The sequence below is a fragment of the Chanodichthys erythropterus genome, chromosome 8 (assembly GCF_024489055.1).
Source record: "Chanodichthys erythropterus isolate Z2021 chromosome 8, ASM2448905v1, whole genome shotgun sequence".
Classification (NCBI taxonomy): domain Eukaryota; kingdom Metazoa; phylum Chordata; class Actinopteri; order Cypriniformes; family Xenocyprididae; genus Chanodichthys; species Chanodichthys erythropterus.
The window spans coordinates 41,047,581-41,066,545 of NC_090228.1; the positions used below are offsets into that span (position 1 = coordinate 41,047,581).

General features: G+C 37.8%; 2 protein-coding genes across 2 annotated transcripts; both read right to left on the reverse strand.

The window, feature by feature from the left end:
- Nucleotides 1-1,328: 1,328 nt before the first annotated feature.
- On the reverse strand, nt 1,329-6,201 carry LOC137024063 (oocyte zinc finger protein XlCOF6-like). The gene is made up of 3 exons (XM_067391223.1): nt 6,172-6,201; nt 5,646-5,797; nt 1,329-3,472 (listed from the first exon to the last, which is right to left on the reverse strand). Exons 2-3 carry the CDS (start codon nt 5,728-5,730, stop codon nt 1,698-1,700), a joined length of 1,860 nt encoding a protein of 619 aa, XP_067247324.1. The 5' UTR covers nt 5,731-5,797; nt 6,172-6,201; the 3' UTR covers nt 1,329-1,697.
- A 4,343-nt stretch (nt 6,202-10,544) lies between these two features.
- Nucleotides 10,545-18,301, reverse strand: LOC137024947 (oocyte zinc finger protein XlCOF6-like). Its single transcript, XM_067392915.1, has 2 exons — nt 18,217-18,301; nt 10,545-13,106 (listed from the first exon to the last, which is right to left on the reverse strand). Exons 1-2 carry the CDS (start codon nt 18,299-18,301, stop codon nt 11,722-11,724), a joined length of 1,470 nt encoding a protein of 489 aa, XP_067249016.1. The 3' UTR covers nt 10,545-11,721.
- Between the last annotated feature and the right edge of the window lie 664 nt (nt 18,302-18,965).

Below are 18,965 nucleotides of genomic sequence, written 5' to 3' on the forward strand. Positions count from 1 at the left end.
ATTCAGCGCGCAAGGTTTATGCGCATGCTCCAAGTCTTCTTCGCTGCTTTAAGTGCATTTCTGCGGCAGAATTACAGCGCCACATAATGGTCTGGCATGTATACTACATCGTTTTGAGTCGTTTCAGTGGTTTCGTGTGGACGCAGATATTTTTTGAGACGAGGAAAAAAAAAGATTGGTTTAGGGTAAGCTCCGGCTTCATGTGGACATAGCCTAAATGGTGACAGAATTTTCATTTTTGGGTGAACTATCCCTTTAAGTCACTGAAATAATGTCACAAGACACAAAATATGTGTCCATGAGACTTTTACAGTTGTTAATCTTTAATTGGACAGTAGGTTGAAAATAAATATAAACACTTTTAATGCACTTTACATACACCTATACTATACTACTAGTCGATTCCAAAGTACACCATGTGAAAAAACAAATGGCCAATGATCCATTCACCCCACTCATTTTCTTTAGGGTTCAGGTAAGGGGGACTGGGATGGCCATGGCACAAGCTTCATTTTGTGCTCAGTGACACATTTTTGTTTGATGTCGGACATGGCTTTGTCCGACAAGCCATGGTGCTGTCATGCCACACAGTGAAAAATACATTGCGGAGCAAAGAGGACACTGACAACACTTCGACAGACAAGACCGAGCAGGTTACTTGTGATATTAAACAAAGTCCCAGCTTTCAAATTGTGTAATTTTTTTTTTTAAGAAATTTGAACAATAAAAAATGTTTTGTAGCACCTCAGCTCAAACGGCTTGTGAACCGATCATCTCTTCCAACTATTTAATTTATAGTGTAAAATAAACATCAGAAAGAATGTTGTTTCAAATGTGGAAAGACGTCAGTAGACACCATTTTTCAAGTTCAAGTCCACCGAGATTAATGTTCTAACTACTGACTGCTTTGTCAGACTAAAAGGCATATTTCGGCGTTATGACTGGTTAGATTGCTTGTCAATCAAACTCCTGGTGAAGGGTCAATTAGATTACAAAAGTTCATAGCTGCCATAAATGTGGAAATAATGTAGATTTGGGCTAAGCCCTGAATGTTCACAATGTTTGGCTCCACTCCCGTTTCAAATGTTTACTTGCATAACTGCAATTACAAAATGTATACTAAATATGGTTACATCACTAAAACAATTCAAGATATAGCTGCAAGCAGCAATTACGGGGCCACGCACGAGCCGTCTTTTAACAGAGAAACATTTTAAACAGAATGATGAATTGAGTAATATTTATGTACACATCTTTTTTGTACTCTCTGCAGCTATTCACAAGATAAAGAGATGATTCAGAAGACTTGTGTGAGGATCCATTTGCAGAGTATTTATTGGGTAAGACAAAAGCAGGGTCAGAAAATTGGCAGCCAAAGCAAAATCAAAAGTGCAACGTGGGTGTGGAGCTTTCTGTTTCAAATTGTCCACGGAAGGCAAGTAAAGTTAGAACCCTAGAGAAGTTTGTTCAAACAATGAGAAAAAAAAAGAAGAAAAACAACAACTTGAATTGAACAGACTTAACAGAAACCTTAAATATGGACTTGCCAGCAGAGGGTTACACATAACAAAGGAAATGGTCGGAGATGGTCAGGCACGGCCACAAGTGCAGCGACTAACCCATCGGATGGTCCCATCCCATCGGATGATCAGATAAAGCATTGGATACAGGCCTTTAAGGCATTTAAGGGCCATGATTCAGCTGCGCTGTGAACGTAGCCGTAATTTCACACATATTCGTATTTTCTGATGCCATTTTAAATTGCTGAACCATTTAAAACACTTTCCACATGAAGAACACAAATAACGTCTGACATCTGCATGACTTTTCTTATGTATCTGCAAGTGTAATGGCAAAAGAAATGTTTTATTACACTGATCACAATTAAAAGATCTTCCTTCGGAGTGGATGAGCAGATGACTTTTGAAATTGCTGCTTTTTCTAAACCTCTTTCCACACTCTAAACACTGCATTTTCTTTCCAGAATGAGATTGCAAATGACGTTTCAGATCTCTTTGATAAGGGAAACTCCTCTCACACTGAAAACATGTGAAAGGCTTCTCTCCAGTGTGAAGTCTCATGTGATTCTTAAGGGTTTTTTTGAATCGGTAACTTTTTCCACACTGGTGGCACTTGAAAGGCTTCCTTCCATTATGTCCAGATTTAACATGCCTGTTAAGGCTTTTCAGGCTACGGCAACTTCTTCCACACTTATGACATATAAAAGAGTTCTCTCTTGAGTGAACCTTTATGTGCTGATTAAGGGTTGCTTGACGTATGAAACTTTTTCCACACTGATCACATGAGACTGGCCTCTCTCCAGTGTGACGGTTCATGTGATACCTGAGATTTTGTTCCGATGTGTAGCCCTTCCCGCACAGTTTGCAGGTGAAAGGACTCTCTCCAGTATGACTTCTCATGTGGGAGCCAAGGGCTTTTTTATATGTGAAACTCTGTCCACACTGAGGGCATGTGTAAGGCTTCTCTCCAGTGTGAAGTCTCATGTGGAGTCTAAGGTTTCCTTTTTCAGTGAAACTTTTTTCACACTGATGACACTGAAAACAGTTTTCTCTCGAGTGAATATTCATGTGGCTACTAAAGGATGCTTTACGTCTGAAACTCTTTCCACACTGATCACATCTGAATGGCTTCTCTCCATTGTGATGGTTCATGTGATACCTAAGGTTTAGTGCTGCTGTGAAACTCTTTCCACAGAGTTTGCAAGTGAAAGGCTTCTCTCCAGTGTGAATTCTCACGTGCCTGTCACGGGCTCCTTTTTGAGTGAAACTCTTTCCACACTGTTGACAGGAGAAAGGCTTCTCACTAGAGTGAATTCTCATGTGGAGTTTAAGGTTTCCTTTTAGAGCAAAACTCTTTCCACACTGTTGGCAGGTGAAACACTTCTCTTCATTGTGAGTTCTCATGTGGACTCTAAGGTCTTCAAGTTGATTGAAGCACTTTCCACACTCAAAGCAGCTGAAAACATTTTCTCCATTGTGACTTCCCATGTGGACTCTAAGGTCTTCAGGTTGATTGAAACCCTTTCCACACTCAAAGCAGGTGAAATAAAATCCAGTTCCTGTCTTCTGGGCTGTTTTTCGTTTGGAAGTCTTTTCAATCTGTGAGGAACTAAGTGATTTCTCTCGAGTTATGAAAGCATGATGTCTCTCATTCTGATTTTTCTCTTCCATTTCATTGAGGACTGTACTCTCCTCTTTCAGTGGCATATCTCCATTGTGAACTCCCATGTGGACTCTAAGGTCTTCAGGCTGATCGAAGCTCTGTCCACAATCAAAACAGGTGAAATAAAATCCAGTTCCTCTCTTCTGAGCCGTTTTTCGTTTGGAAGTCTTTTCAGTCTTTGAAGAACTAAATGATTTTTCTCGAGTTTTGAAAGCATTATGTTTCTCATACTGATTTTTCTCTTCTGTTTCATTCAGGATTTTACCATTCTCCTTCAGTGTCATTAGATCTGAGATGAAAAAAAAAAAAAAGAGATAAATGTTAACCCCAGTTTGCTGATACAAAGAAACAGACATCAAAAACCAACATAAAGCATCAAAACCAAATCGTATGCTAGATCCCATAACTACTAAGCGAGATGTTTTCTGTAATATCAGAACCTCTCCTCAATAGTCAACTATTTGTTTCATTTAGGACAAGCCCCAAACACTTTCAAACTGGCAGTAAAAAAAAAAAAAAAAAAAGTTCTTTCAACTATGATCAGCCATGCAGAGTAATGGTATCTGGAAAAGGAAAAAAAAAAAAGCCAGGATTAACGGCAGACCGTTGGCTTGGTGTGTTCCTGTCTTTAGTATGGAAGACTGTTGTTTACAGGATTCATAGAAAGAGGTCACTGTTCTTTAATGTTTGCGGACCAAATAGCTCAATACCAGTGGCTGCGAGAAAGACAAAGACGTGTAAAATGTAACGTCATCATGTTTTAAAGAAGAACTACATCAAAGAGAAGTTACATCAAGGGTCTAATCAAATAGAAATAGCACATTCAATTTAAAATTTTTCAATTGCATGATGTAACCACTTTGTGTGAACGTGCTATACACGTCTGGTATAAAAAAAATGTTTTTGCTCAGGTAGCCAAAATGTCCATCCAATAGATAAAGGTTTTGCTCAGCAAGAAAAAAAAAAAATTAAAGGGTAAATTGCAGATTGCTACAACTTTGAGTTATCTCTTTATTTACACTAGCAAACACAGTTCTCAGCTTTAGGTCATCTGCTTTTCTCCTTTCATATGTTATATCTGAGGGACATTATCATTAGATCACTATCATCACTATGTTATGCAGTTGATAGTTTTATATTTCCTCATAACCTGTCAAAACTTAACTCACAAGCAGAATGTATTAATGATATACAAGATGGGATGAAAAGTACATTTCTTATATTAAATTCTGCTAAAACAGAATTAATTATTGGATCAAAGTTCCACAATTTGAGTTGAATTACTGAAATAAACTTTTAAACAACGTCCTAATTTTTTTAGATGCACCTGTAGAGCAGTGTTGGGGTAAGTTACTTTTTAAAAATAATGCACTGCAATAATAAACTAATTGCATAATTGCTTTTACATTGTTTGGCAAATGTAAAGGCCCTTTCACACTAAAAGTGAAATGAGTAAGCCTCAGGCTGAAGGACCTGTACAGTGGAGGGCGTAGGTCAAAACTTTCAGCTCTGCTGCTGAAGTTCAATACTCTTCATTTTTGCTTAGTTTGGTTAAATTGGATTATCAAAAAGTCAGCAGCAAAGACATTGGTTAATATACTAAATACATAAAGTTTGTGAAAATTAACATTGCATCATATTCTGAGTTTGCATTTAGTGGTTTTATTAATTTTGAGTACTGAATGTTTTTATGTGAGTGAGATGATTAAATGCCTGCTCACATTTAGTCTAGAACTACAATGTCTTTGCACTTACTCACGATTTCTCTCAACATAGGGGGAGGAGAGCTGTAAGTCAATACACAGGAAAACAAAAGTAATTTGCGTTAATTTGAAAAAGTAAATCAGATATTTAGTTGTACATTCAAAAGTAATGCATTACTTTACTAGTTACTTGAAAAAGTAATCTGATTACATAACTTGTGTTACTTATATAATGCCCAACACTGATCTAGAGTGCTTAAGAGATGCAAGAAATATCAGCTCACCCTAACGTTCACTAGAAAAAAAAACATTACTGGTGTACATCTTGAGACAAAACAATGGCACTGACATTGCCTACAATGATGATTGAGAGATAACTTCTATATTCAAATGAGTGAATGCATGTCTTCCTCATACAAGTTAAAATGTTGTGCTTTTGCTTATTTTTAATTTAATCTTTTGAACTTTATTATTTAAATTTATGCATCAAACGGTAAGCAATCTGTTGTTTTTATGATTTAGATTTTAATGTTTATATTTTAACCCTTTTCTGCACACATTCACTAGATTTTTTTTCATAGCCTTTATTTTGCACATTGTTTGGAGAACAACATTGGCCAGGATGAGGAATAACAATTTTTAGAATAATTATTGATATTTATGAAGCCCTACTTAGAAAATAAATATTTTTTTTGTTGCATAATTAGGGCACTTATATATCATTCTTCAAAAGACTTCAGTTTTGAGAAAGAAACCAACCTGTTTGTTCCTCAGTATCCTCTTGTTTCAGGCTGAATACTTCTTCAATCTTCATATCTTCACTCTCCTCTTTAATAAACGCCATCTTTATAATAGTGTGTCATGTAGATCCCAGCTGCTTCATCAGGAGTTTTTCTCTGTGTATGGATAATCTGTCGTGTTTAAAATGAGAATTATTAACAGAAAGAAAAACTAAATCTCTGGGTGTGTCTCAATCAGCTCCTCAGTTCAGTAGTCAGTGCACTGGTAAGGGAGTCAGTCAGAGGGGATGGTCTTATTATTTGAAAACATCAGTTTCTTCATTTATTGCCAGTGTTCAAATTCGTTTTTACGATAAACTGATTCATAGGTAGCAAAACAAGAAGCAGATTTTCTGTTATTCATGTGCGGATGCGCTTTACTCACAAAAATAACGTTCATAAATGATAAACAAACAGTATTACATCAAATAAGAATACACCCATTTTACGTAGGAAAAGTTATAAATTTGATTGAACAATTTGTATAAATGCGTAAAAACACAAACCTTTTTCAGCCGAATCACAAAAGGCACGGGGGTGCGGCGCCGCTTTATGACGTCATATAACATGCCAAAATAAAAGTCATTCTTTAAAGTTTTTTGGCAGTTGGCAAACCAGCAAGTAACAATTGTAGTATACCTATGAAGTGTTAAGTCTTGTTTCTAATTTTCTATCTTTTAAATATTTAAATAGCATTTTAAACACTCTTGAAGTTTATGTAACTAAATCTGCAGTGAAATATAAGTAATATCTTTTAGTACCTCTATGGGGCAGTTTCCCGGACAGGGTTTAAATTAAGCTAGGATAGGCCTTAATTTAGAATAGTTAATTGTGTCTTAAAAATGGCTTTCTGAAACACAGGTTAAGTACAGATCACTAAAACCTGGACTATGGAATCCTGAATTAAAATAAACCAGATTTATTTAAAACCAACTGTGCTAATCTGAATTAGCATGAGAGAGGTTGCCTGTAAAACATGGAATGAACCAAAAAAGCTTAAAATTGCATGGAAATGAGAAGCAAATCCAAGGAAAACAATAGCGGCAGAAAAATACTGCAATCCAAAAAAAAAAAAAAAAAAAACACTTTACTAAACAAGAGAAAGTTCTTTTAAAGCAAGCAAAATACATCAGCTGTGGAAAAAAAGTAATGCCTGGAAATCTGTTTGTAATGATTTCTATTTAAAAAGATGAATTAAATATAACGAAATATAACTATTTACATATGTGATAATCGGTGTTGGCAGTCTAGAAATGATAATGATTTGATCCAAAGCACTATCATAATGGCTGTTTCATTATATAAAAAAAAGGCAAGTCTTGTTAGCAGGTCCTCAACCCAAGCACAAGCTCAACCCTTCACCACAACTGTAATCTCCAAAAAAAACACTAAGATATCAAAAACGTTACATAATAGAACATTAAACAGTAAGAAGTCTCTCCATATTCTCATCTTTCTAAAAAAAAATTAATAAAATAACACTTTTTCAACATTTACTCTCCCACTTCAGTCCAGTGCAAAGCATGATGGGAAGTGAAAGTCCTGTTTGATTGGGTTACTTGACTGAAACATGTTATTTCAAAATGAACGCATCAAGTGAGTTCTAGTAACCATTTCAAGTCAATTTGACATGATGCAATCACATTTGAACAAGAAACAATGGTGTTAAATAAAAATAAATTGTTTAAATAAAGTGAACAGCATTATATATATATATATATATATACACACACACACACAAGTATTACATGTGTCTTCTTTGAAACAACGTTAATCTGAAGTTAAACCTGCCTCCTGGTAGGTTTAATTTAAACCTCATTTCAATCCTGGAGTAGCTCTAGTCTTCTTTCAGGAAATCAGTTTATTAAACTCTGGATTAGACTTAGTCTAGGACTATTTTAAACCATGACAGAGGAAGCAGATTTCTGTTAATCTGGTTTAAAGGGTCATTTTATTCTAGGACTAGGCTTAATCTCTGTCTGGGAAACCGCCCCTATAAATTGTAATATTTCATTCTCGTAACCTCCACGCTTTAAGACATGTTTAAAGGTACAATATGTAAAATTTTTGCAGTAAAATATCCAAAAACCACTAGGCTAGTGTTATATATTTTGTCCAGCTGATTACTAACAACATCTCTAATGTTTTCAACTACTTGTAAATCATGAGAAAATTCCCATTCTAAACAGTGACACGGGGCAGTGCAGTCGCCTGTCGATGACGTCAGTTACCTTTGTTACCGCCTTTACTGAAGTAGAAACCACATGACAACAGTGCCGTGGACAAATGCGGAAGTAGTGTCTAGCGTCCAAACCACTAGCTTGCTTCAAGCAGTTCCTTATTTACTTATTGCACGTTTTATGGTGGATTGTGTTACTTATTTATGGAACATAATTACTGTTTACCATCTGCCGCTGGTTCTGTCGACAAGGACAGCTCCCGTAAACTCATGACCGGAAAAGCGGAAGCGGCGCCGGCGACTGTCTCATAATAAAAGTCCCGCTGCTCGTGAGGCGTGTGTTGATCAATCGCTCCAGCTCCTCGTTCAGCTCCCGCAACACTCGGTCCTGCTCTGCTTCATACTACAGTAACGTTAATAATCGCATCCACGAACATGAGTTCTTCCAGACTCCAATCCCTATTCTTTTGCACCGTCCATTGAGATGGAGACCACATGTCCCAAGTTTCCACTCTAAAACTTTACGTCATCAAACTACGCCTTTGTTTTGAATAGGCTTCTAGCGACCTCTAGCGGAAAAAAATATCACAAATTGTACCTTTAACTGTTTCAAGTACATCAAATCTGGCACAACATACTGTTTCATGGTTTCCAATGTTATAAAGTATCTCAACTAAGTGAAGTCTGCATTAAATTACAATGAAAAAAAAAAGTTCCTCTGTTTCTACATCAGTGTTTTGCGAAATAACAAAAACAAATAGGAACTTTTATTATCGCAATTGTATTTTTATTTAATTTTTTTTTTTTTACAATTTAAAAAACAAAAACAAAGAACTAATGCAAACATACAGACTTAACATAAAAAAGATATACAAACTACAAAATGTAGGATATTACAACTTTATAAATTTTATCATCTTAAGAGCTTAAAACTAAAAGTAATTTGAAATTGAAAGCTTGGTAATTGCTTTTTAAATTTTTTTTAAATAAACAAGGATGAATGTGAAGTTTGGCAAGCAACAATAAAAGATGAATAATTATGCAGTCTTATTATTATGATTTTTTTTTTTATGTTAACCAAACATATCCTTAAAGGGTTAGTTCACCCAAAAATTAAAATTCAGTCATCAATTACCTCATGTCGTTCCACACCCATAAGACCTTTGTTCATCTTCAGAACACAAATATATATATATATATATATATATATATATATATATATATATATATATATATATAATATAAATTATTCATTCAACCACGTTACACAAGTTTACTAGAGCCGAGAACTTCACATACTTTTGAAAATCCTGCGTTTCCTGGTAAGCACTTATTGTCCAAGGGAGTTTGGCATCACAGGATTTGTTCCCAGGCGGACCATTAAAGAATTCGACACGCTCGTCTCCCGGACATCCTGTAGATTTCAACCAACCAGATGAGAACTAGAAACACTTCAGGATTTTCAAAGTCAAGTGTGCCATATGCGTTCACCAAACGGTCCATGCGCGTGACGTCCGAGACTGAGACTAAAAAAAACGTATTGGATTTCATCAAAAATATCTTAATTTGTGTTCCGAAGACAAACGGCGGTGAGCATGCAATGACATTAGGGTGAATAATTTTTGGGTGAACTAAACCTTTAAGTTTTTTCGTTTTCCACATTGATGACATACAAATCAGTTCTCTATTGTACCTTCATGTGGTTATTAAAGGGGTACTTCACCATTAGCAAAATGGGCTTCCAGTAAAATTTGCATGCCTAGACAGTAGACAGGTGGAAAAAATTTGAAATAATTGCTACCGGACTATTCCCTGGCAAAGCCAGACTGATATATCTTCACTGCTGTTTTCCCTTTTGCTAAATAGGTACGAAAACCTAAACACCCATAATGCACTGGGCATGTTGCCGGCCAAAGGAACTCCCACCAGTCTGCTCTGGATACGCTTAAGCCGGGCACAGATTTAGCGACTAGCTAAAACATTTTAAGACTACTCATACAGCGATAGTTTCCTGCGACTGAAACAGATTTATATACTTACACATGGAATTTGAACACCGACTGTAATCGCAGACTGAACGCAACTGGCCCTGACTGGACGCGTTTGAGCACGATCAGTCATAAGTATCAGTTTACATTCATAATCGGCCTTACAATCATTAAGTGTGTGCGCTGCTTTACCAGAGCCAAATAGCACCTTGCTTTAGAAGGAAATACTTCTTAGCAAATGTTTTGTCATAATTGTCATATTGTTTTTTTCCCAGCTGATTTACATTCAGTTTCCAGTGAAGCATCCAAACCATTGTGGGCAGTTGGTAAAGGCTGCAAAGAATTGTAAATATGTAGAGAATGCTGAAAATCTGAAAAAGTTTGTTTGCATTCAACAATTCAAACTGGATGAGTACAGGTAAGAAAGCTGTTGTAATAGTTTTTCATTTTTTCCATAATGCTGTTTAAAAAGTAGAACAGTTGTTGTAAGGGTAGGTTTATGTCTGGAAATTGTATTGTACTGTTAATAACCCTCTGTCGATTCGACTGTCCATGTGTGGGGATACAAAAATGCAGAAGTATAATCTACAGTTTTCACAAAAGCCCAGATTTTAGCTGACAAGTAAACATGGATTTAAGGAGTAAACATTTTTAATTTACATGAACTACAAATAATACAAACAATATACCTCCTTAACAATACAAAGCGGGTTGAAAACTGGCAAAGTTACACTTTCCCCCGGTTTCACAAACAAGGCTTAAGCTGTTTGAGCTGTCATTATTTTGACTCAAGATGCATACCAGTAATGTTTCTAGGGTACATTTATAAAAGCTACTTAACCTTTTGAGCGGTATGGTCCCACATATGGGATTTTTATTTTTGTGCCTCTGAGAGACAGTCCCACATATGGGATTTAGAGTGTTCAGTGATGTCACATAACTGCCAGATTCAAACTCTTGCTTTTGTGCTTTGGCTGTGAGATGGCGCTCGTCATATATCACAACTATGTAGTGTTTTCAGCCACACAATATATATATATATATTTTTTTTAAGGTTTCAGACATTTAAATACACATAAGCACCATTAAAACAATACATTTAGAGTTAAAATACACACTGATGCCAGACATCAGTGGAAGCAGCAATAACAATCCATTCAAATATAATTTGCTGACGTAGACACACATAGTGGGCCTGAGAAACTATAAAGTTTGCTCTATTATTCTTCTAGTTCACTAGCCACTTGCTTGCATGTATTTAGGGAGAAACTAATGAATTCATATGCTGTAAATCCGACTGACAGGACTCTGCGAACTGCGGTGCAAACTAAGATGTCAGCTCCCATTTCACATTATAGATTAAGATAAAGATCATTTATAAGGTTTTGAAATGACAAAACACACTTACACATATTTGAGAATCGGAATATCAGATAGTTGATGACATGGTAAGCAAGATTGTGAATATTTTAAATAAAAAATGAAAAACAAAATAATAGCGATCCATCTGTCATACAGTGTTATTGTCGCTGCGGTGTGTTATTAGACAAGCATGATGCGTCGCCATGGAAAAAATTTGGGAAAACGTTCCAAAATAACAGTCGCCTTAAAAAAACTCACTCTGGAGTGCCAGCTAGAATATTTTAAACTCATGTGTGAAAGGGTTAAATGTCCTAATTGAACTAAGGCCCAATCCTGGCTTAGTTTAAGCCCTGTCTGTGAAACCAGACATTTAAGGTTTACTTTAGTGTGAATCTCTTTTCACAATTATCTTATCTGAACGGCTTTTCTCCAGTGAATGTTCATGTGATACCAAAGGTATAGTGCTGCCGTGATATTTTTTCCACAGAGTCAAGTCCCCTTTATTAAGCACTTTATACAAATCAGTTTCAAAGCAGCTTTACATTGCTAATAGGAAAATTATACATGTATATGGCTTCTCTCTGGTGTATATTCTCATGTGTTTTAAGGTTTCCTTTTTGATTGAAACTCTTTCCACACTGTTGGCAGGTAAAAGAGCTCTCTCCAGTGTGAATTTCCATGTGCCTGTTAAGGGTTCCTTTTTGAGTGAAACTCTTTCCACACTGAGGGCACGTGTAAAGCTTCTCTCCAGTGTGTATTCCCATGTGGATTTTAAGGTTACATTTTTGAGTGAAGCTCTTTCTACACAGTTGGCAGGTGAAAGGGTCATCTCCAGTATGATTTCTCATGTGGGAGTCAAGGGATTTCTTATATGTGAAACTCTTACCGCACTGAGGGCATGTGTAAAGCTTCTCTCCAGTGTGAAGTCTCATGTGGATTTTAAGGTTTCCTTTTTGAGTGAAGCTCTTTCCACACTGTTGGCAGGAGTAAGAGCTCTCTCCAGTGTGAATTTTCATATGGATTTTAAGGTTTCCTTTTTGAGTGAAGCTCTTTCCACACTGTTGGCAGGAGTAAGAGCTCTCTCCAGTGTGAATTTTCATGTGAATTGTAAGGTTTCCTTTTTGAGTGAAGCTCTTTCCACACTGTTGGCAGGTGAAAGGGTTCTCTCCAGTGTGAATTCTCATGTGCCTGTTAAGGGTTCCTTTTTGAGTGAATCTCTTTCCACATTTTTGGCAGGTGTAAGAGCTCTCTCCAGTGTGTTTTTCCATGTGGATTTTAAGGTTTCCTTTTTGTGTGAAGCTCTTTCCACACAGTTGGCAGGTGAAAGGATTCTCTCCAGTGTGATTTCTCATGTGGGCATCAAGGGATTTTTTATATGTGAAACTCTTTCCACACTGAGGGCATGTGTAAGGCTTCTCTCCAGTGTGAATTCTCATGTGGATTTTAAGGTTTCCTTTTTCAGGGAAACTCTTTCCACACTGATGACATAAAAAACAGTTCTCTCTCGAGTGAATCTTCATGTGGTTTTTAAAATGTATTTTACGGGTGAATCTCTTTTCACACTGATCACATCTGAATGGCTTTTCTCCACTGTGACGGTTCATGTGATACTTAAGGTTTAGTGCTGCCGTGAAACTCTTTCCACATAGTCTGCAGGAATAAGGCTTCTCTCCAGTGTGAATTCTCATGTGTTTTTTAAGGTTTCCTTTTTGAGCAAAACTCTTTCCACACTGAAAGCAGGTAAAATTACTTCTATTTTTTCTCTTCAGAGCTATTTTTCCTGATGAAGTCTTGTCAGTCTGTGAGCAACTAAATGATTCTTCTTGAGTTATGAAAGCATGATGTTTCTGACACTGATCTTTCTGTTCCATATCATTCAGGACTTCACTCTCCTCTTTCAGTGGCATCAGGTCTAAGGCAAAAAAAGACAAATAAGTTAACCCCAGTTTGCTGCCACAAAGCAAAAGACATCAAAACATTTTGACACGTAAAATAGGGGTTTAGTTGGAGCTAAACTCTCCAGGACAGTGGTCCTCCAGGAGCAGGATTGGAAACCCCTGACGTAAAGCATCAAAACCAAAAACACGCTAGATCCCATAACTCCTAAGCTACAGAAAGAGGTGTTTCCTGTAATCACAGCACCCCTTGTCAATATTGTCAAATCTTTGCTTTGTTTAGGACATGTCCCAAAAACCTGGCAGTTAACAAAACCTTTATCCAGGGGGGATTATACTATACTATACAGTATTAGTTGGGGTTAGAATAAAAAAATGTGTTGAGGGACCATCAAAATAAAGGGTTGGCAGATATTAAGTAGACAGTCTACTAAAACTCTGACACATAGGTGCGACGTTACTTATAGTCAACAGAATGTTGAACAATATTTGAAAATGTCTCAGGTTACTTATGTTACCATGGTTCCCCGAGAATGGGGAACGAGAAGCTGCGTCCTCTAGGGGTCATTATGGGGAATGTCTTCGGCATGCCAGGTGTCTGAAGCTTGAGTCTAAACACGACAATGAATTTGACATTGGTAGGCGACAGCCTATGACATCACCACAGGTGCGACCATGAGTATAAAAGGGCACCTGGAAATGATATCTTCCACTTCTTGTCTGAAGGAGACAGAGCAGGAATTCCTGAAGCATGGCAAAGGGACACAGCGTCTCGTTCCCTATTCTCAGGGAACCATAATTACATGCTTAACCTGAGACGTTCCCTTTCACTGCCATGCTAAAGGGATGAGTGCCTAAATGGCTGTGCAAAGTCAAAGACTCAGAGTATTCATCCCTATGGTGCACTAGTGACAATCACAGGTCAGAGCTTTGAGAACGGAGGATTAAAAAAGGAGAAGAAAGTTGGTCCACACAGCTCCACAGAGTAGAGGCCTAAATCACATCTCCTAGATTGAGAGGGGGCCTAACACACTCTAACTGTCCAGGGAGGCTCAAAGAGAGCCTAAATACCTAGCACAGCATTTCCTACCAACTAGCCGAGCTCTAGGAGTGGAGGCCTCAGCATAATGACTCTCCTATTGAGAGGAGGCCTGACAACGATCCACACAGGATATTTGACGAGGAGGCTCAAAGAGAGCCTGCAACCCATAACTAATATCCAGCAGAGCTCTAGAGAGCGGAGGCCGCAAAAAAGAACTCTCAAAAGAGAGGAGGCCTGACGACGCTCATAATAGCCAAGGAGGCTCACAGAGAGCCTGACGACTTAGCGAAAAAAATAGTCAAGCTCTAGGAGCGGCGGCCTCAACGTAACGACTCTCCTATCGAGAGGAGGCCTAACAATGTTCCACACTCAGGAAAGGCTTGCAAGGAGGCTCAAAGAAAGCCTGCGACCCATAACTGATATCCAGACCGAGCTCTATAGAGTGGAGGCCTCATAACAGACTCTCAAGATGAGGGGAGGCCTATCGACGTTCATATTAGTCAAGGAGGCTCAAGAGAGCCTAACGACTTAGCAACTAAGAAATCAATAAAGCCGAGCTCAAGGAGCAGAGGCCTCATCATAATGACTCTCTAAGCGAGAGGAGACCTTAACAACGTTCCATAGTCAGGATATCCCACAAGGAGGCTCACAGAGAGCCTGCGACCTGTAAATGCTAACCTGGCAGAGCTCTAGAGAGCGGAGGCCTAGATAAAACTAAAAATGAGAGGAGGCATGTAGATACTCAAACTAACCAAGGAGGCTCACAAAGAGCCTGGTGACTCAGCTAATAAAGCCAAGCTCTAGGAGCAGAGGCCTCAGCATAACGACTGTCTAATCGAGATGTGGCGTAACAATGATCCACACATCAGGACATTATACGAAGAGGCTCAAAGAGAGCCCGCAACCCATAACTAACATCCAGCGGACCTCTAGAGTGTGAAGGACTCAAGATAGAAAACTCAAATGAGAGGTGTGACAATGATTATAATAGCCAAAGAGGTTCACAGAGAGCCTGACGATTTAGCTAATAAAGCTGAGCTCTAGGAGCAGAGGCCTCAGCATAATGACTCTCCTATTGAAAGGAGGCATAACAACATTTCACACTCAGGATATCTTGCAAGGAGGTTCACAGAGAGCCTACAACCCGCAAATGATAACCTGGCGGAGCTCAGAGAGCGGAGGCCTCAATATGAAATCTACTAAGGAGAGGTAACCTGATGACGCCATGTTAGCCAAGGAGGCTCACAGAGAGCCTGACGACTTAGCTAATAATAACCAACTCTAGGAAGGCCACAGCATAATGACTCTCCCATTGAGAGGAGGCCTAAACAACGTTCCACACTCAGGAAAACTCACAGAGGAGGCTCACAGAGCCAGCTCATAACTGTTACCCTAGCAGAGCTCGAAAGAGCGGAGGCCTCAATAAGATAACTCCCACTAACGAGAGGAGATGTGACGATGCTCAAGTTAGCTAAAGGAGGCTCACAATGAGCCTGACGACTTAGCGAATAATAGCTGAGCTCTAGCAGTGGAGGCCTTGGCATAACGACTCTCTAATCTAGAGGAGGCCTAACAACGCCCCACACTGTCTAGCAAGGAGGCTCACAGAGAGTGGCACATCAATACCTACAGTAGATGCTCCCGATTAAAATGAGTCCAAAATCAATATAGTCGATCACAAGATATTCCCCATAGAGGATTTTAAAAATGCCCATTAGGGGGCATCAAGGGTTAAACAAAAAAGGCTACCTTAGTTTCAAATGCTGTAACTTTTGATTTCTTTATGCTTTCACCACAAAATTTGATCCAGATACACCGTACATGTAGTCTGGGTAAACCCAGCCTGATCTGCCGGCGATTTGATTTCGCTCGGCAACTCAGTCTGGAAACCCGTGCATTCACTTCTGCTGCACTGTTACACTTTTGCGGGAACCAATCACAGACGGGCTTATCCACCTTGCTCGCTATTGGCGGGTATAACACGATGACGATAGAGAAGCGACAGCAAGCAGCTTTCAAACTCTATCTGATCTAACGTTACCCGTCTCTCGCACGACCGTCACTCCAAAATAACAATGCACAATCACAGTGACGTCGATTGTGTTAAGCATTTACCTTATCTGAGAGAAATGTAGCAGAGCGTTGATCCGACAGTCTCTTCATAGGAAGATTACAAACGGCGATTGATGACGCACAATGATTCTCTGCTGTTAATTTGGTGGTTTGCTTCACGATGTGAGTACAGGACTCTTACTTCCCCTTGATGGTAGACAATATTTTTATTATTTGCTCTATATGTTTCGTCTCCCTGCTTCTTGAATCTTGCACCGCCTGAGCTGACTGGAATTCTTTTTGGTTGTCATGACAATGACGTAGTTTAGGGCGGCTATATTCCACGTTCATTTACACTGAACCAGAACAGTATCAGAGTCGCCTTTTAACCTCTCGACAATGCTGAATGACTTCTTTAGTTAGCAAACAAATTGCTTGAAATACCGATCACTTTCATGTTTTTTTGTACAACCTGCAAAAATCACTCGATGCTGATTGAGACACGGTAAACCTGTCTGGAGTTTTCGCATCACTCTGCAAAGTACGTCACCCGGATCGTTGATCTGATTGGTTGAAGGACTATCCAATTGCGTGACTAATGCTCGTTGATCACGCCTCTTGTGCAGTAGGAAATACATAGCAAACTCCCCAGACCAATGTTCAATTTTAAATTGAGCTTGGTCTGGTGATAGCCAGACTACCGTACATGCAGAGGAACTTCACGAAAAAGAATAGTTATTGCATGTCAAATAAGAAAGATATGTAAAATTATAATAAATATATATATATATTTTATCAGCACAAGAAAGTCCAAATGTAATCAAAAATGTAATTCTTCTAAAAATGTAAAATTTTCTATAAAACAATACCTACCTTCTATCAAATAATACCTACTTTACCTCTTGCTATAGCTTTGGAGTTATAAATATTTACTTTTGTGTAAATCGCTCAAAAAAAAAAAAAAAAAAAAAAACAATTCTAAAAATGCCTTCAGAGCTTAAAGGCTTAAACAAATAATCAAAGAGCACCACCAGTTTTTCCGAATTTTGTACACTGCCCAGCATTTAAATAATACCTAAACACCATTTCATGGTACATTACCCTTAAAGCATTCAAAAAATAGTTTCTCTCCGACACACTTTGAGTATGAGGTTTGAGGCAAAATACAAACTTTTCAAGTATTACATTAATTTTAATAGTAACTTTCAGATTTTACATCTGATTAATCAAAGAAATAATGAACATATTAATCAATTATCAAGATAATCGTTAGTTGCACCCCTTATAAAAAAGAAATATTTTTATTGTTCTGTTAGATACTATTGCATAATTAAGTTAAAGAAATGAATGGTTTCCATCATTTTGGTTCAGAAGTAAAATATTGAGTTAAGTCTCAGACTTTAGATATACAAAGCAAAGTCTTTAGACAAAGACAATGCAAACATATTACTTATGTATGGGATGCGCAATGTGCAATATGGTGGAATAAGACCAAAAAAGAAAAGAAAAAGAGCCAATCGCTGATTATTAAAGTCAGTTCAGTGATTGAAGACATGCATTTAAGACTGCACACACGCATTGGCTGGTCTAGCCAGAAAAATATGATTTTTTAAGCTATTTTGAAACATTTATGCGACACTTCATGTAAAAAATATTTGAAATGCCATTTTATTTTGTGTTCGACAAACAGTTTTTGAGATTTCAGGATTCACGTATTTAAGTAGATTGGACTTGGTCTTGGATGTCCGAAATAGGCGGAGGTTTTGCTAGTATAGTCGTTGAGTGAACAGACATTCTTTGAGTATAGTTTGGTATAGTGTTAATTATTTTTTTAGGCTACATTCATATAATTTTTTTCTAATTTAATGTGTAACATCATCGTAACAGTTGCCCAACTTCAAACAAACCACTGCCTGTCAAATAAAAGCATTTTAATTAGGACCCTCATATGACACTCGTCCAAACAGATTTTTTTGTATAGAGGTAAAACATTTAAATAAATGACTGAGTTCAGTTTTGAGAATGAAACCAACCTGTGTGTTCCTCAGTATCTTCTTGTTTCACACTGAATGTTTCTTCAATCTTCATGTCTTCACTCTCCTCTTTAATAAACGGCATCTTTATAGTAGTGTGTCATGTAGATCTCAGTTGCTTCACCAGAAGTTTTTCTCTGTGTTTGGTCAATCTGTCATTTTTAAGATGAGAATAATTAATAAAAAGAATAAATCACTGGGTGCATCTCAATCAGCTCCCTATAGTTCACTAGTCAGCGCACTGGTAAGGGAGTCAGTCAAGAGGGAAGGGCCTTAAATGTCCCAATTAGCCAAAACAAACTCAAAATTAGCACTACAAATTAATCATTATAATAATAATTAAAAACTATACAGATACTTTATATTTAGTTGTATTTGGTGATTTGTAGATTTCAAAACATTTGCTATTGGTTAATAAATGTTGTCATTGTTTGTGTTCTCAATATATGTGTACTGCATTATTAACAATGTGTCTAATTGCCAGGGTTGTGGACTCAAGTCGCTTTTCCACCTTCTGCTAAACTGTTTGCATCACTTTATTGCTCCATTCTGGCCTAAACAGGCCAGCCAGTACAGATATGGTTTAATTTTCCACAAGCTCAAGTGGAAATATAACTGTTAGAACCGGGCGTTCGGCCTGACAGTGGAAAAGCAGCTTCCCAGATAGTACACTTACGTCTGCAAGATGTCTGTTAAAGATCACTTCATCTGGAAAGCATCTGCTGTTTACAAACATCTAATAAACATCT

Excerpts from the sequence above, each read along its gene's own strand:
- LOC137024063 (XM_067391223.1), bottom strand. The coding sequence starts at position 5,730 with ATGGCGTTTATTAAAGAGGAGAGTGAAGATATGAAGATTGAAGAAGTA. Across the intron at positions 3,473-5,645 it reads GGATACTGAGGAACAAACAG|ATCTAATGACACTGAAGGAG; the intron begins GTTGGTTTCTTT and ends TTTTCATCTCAG.
- LOC137024947 (XM_067392915.1), bottom strand. The coding sequence starts at position 18,301 with ATGCCGTTTATTAAAGAGGAGAGTGAAGACATGAAGATTGAAGAAACA. Across the intron at positions 13,107-18,216 it reads AGATACTGAGGAACACACAG|ACCTGATGCCACTGAAAGAG; the intron begins GTTGGTTTCATT and ends TTTTTGCCTTAG.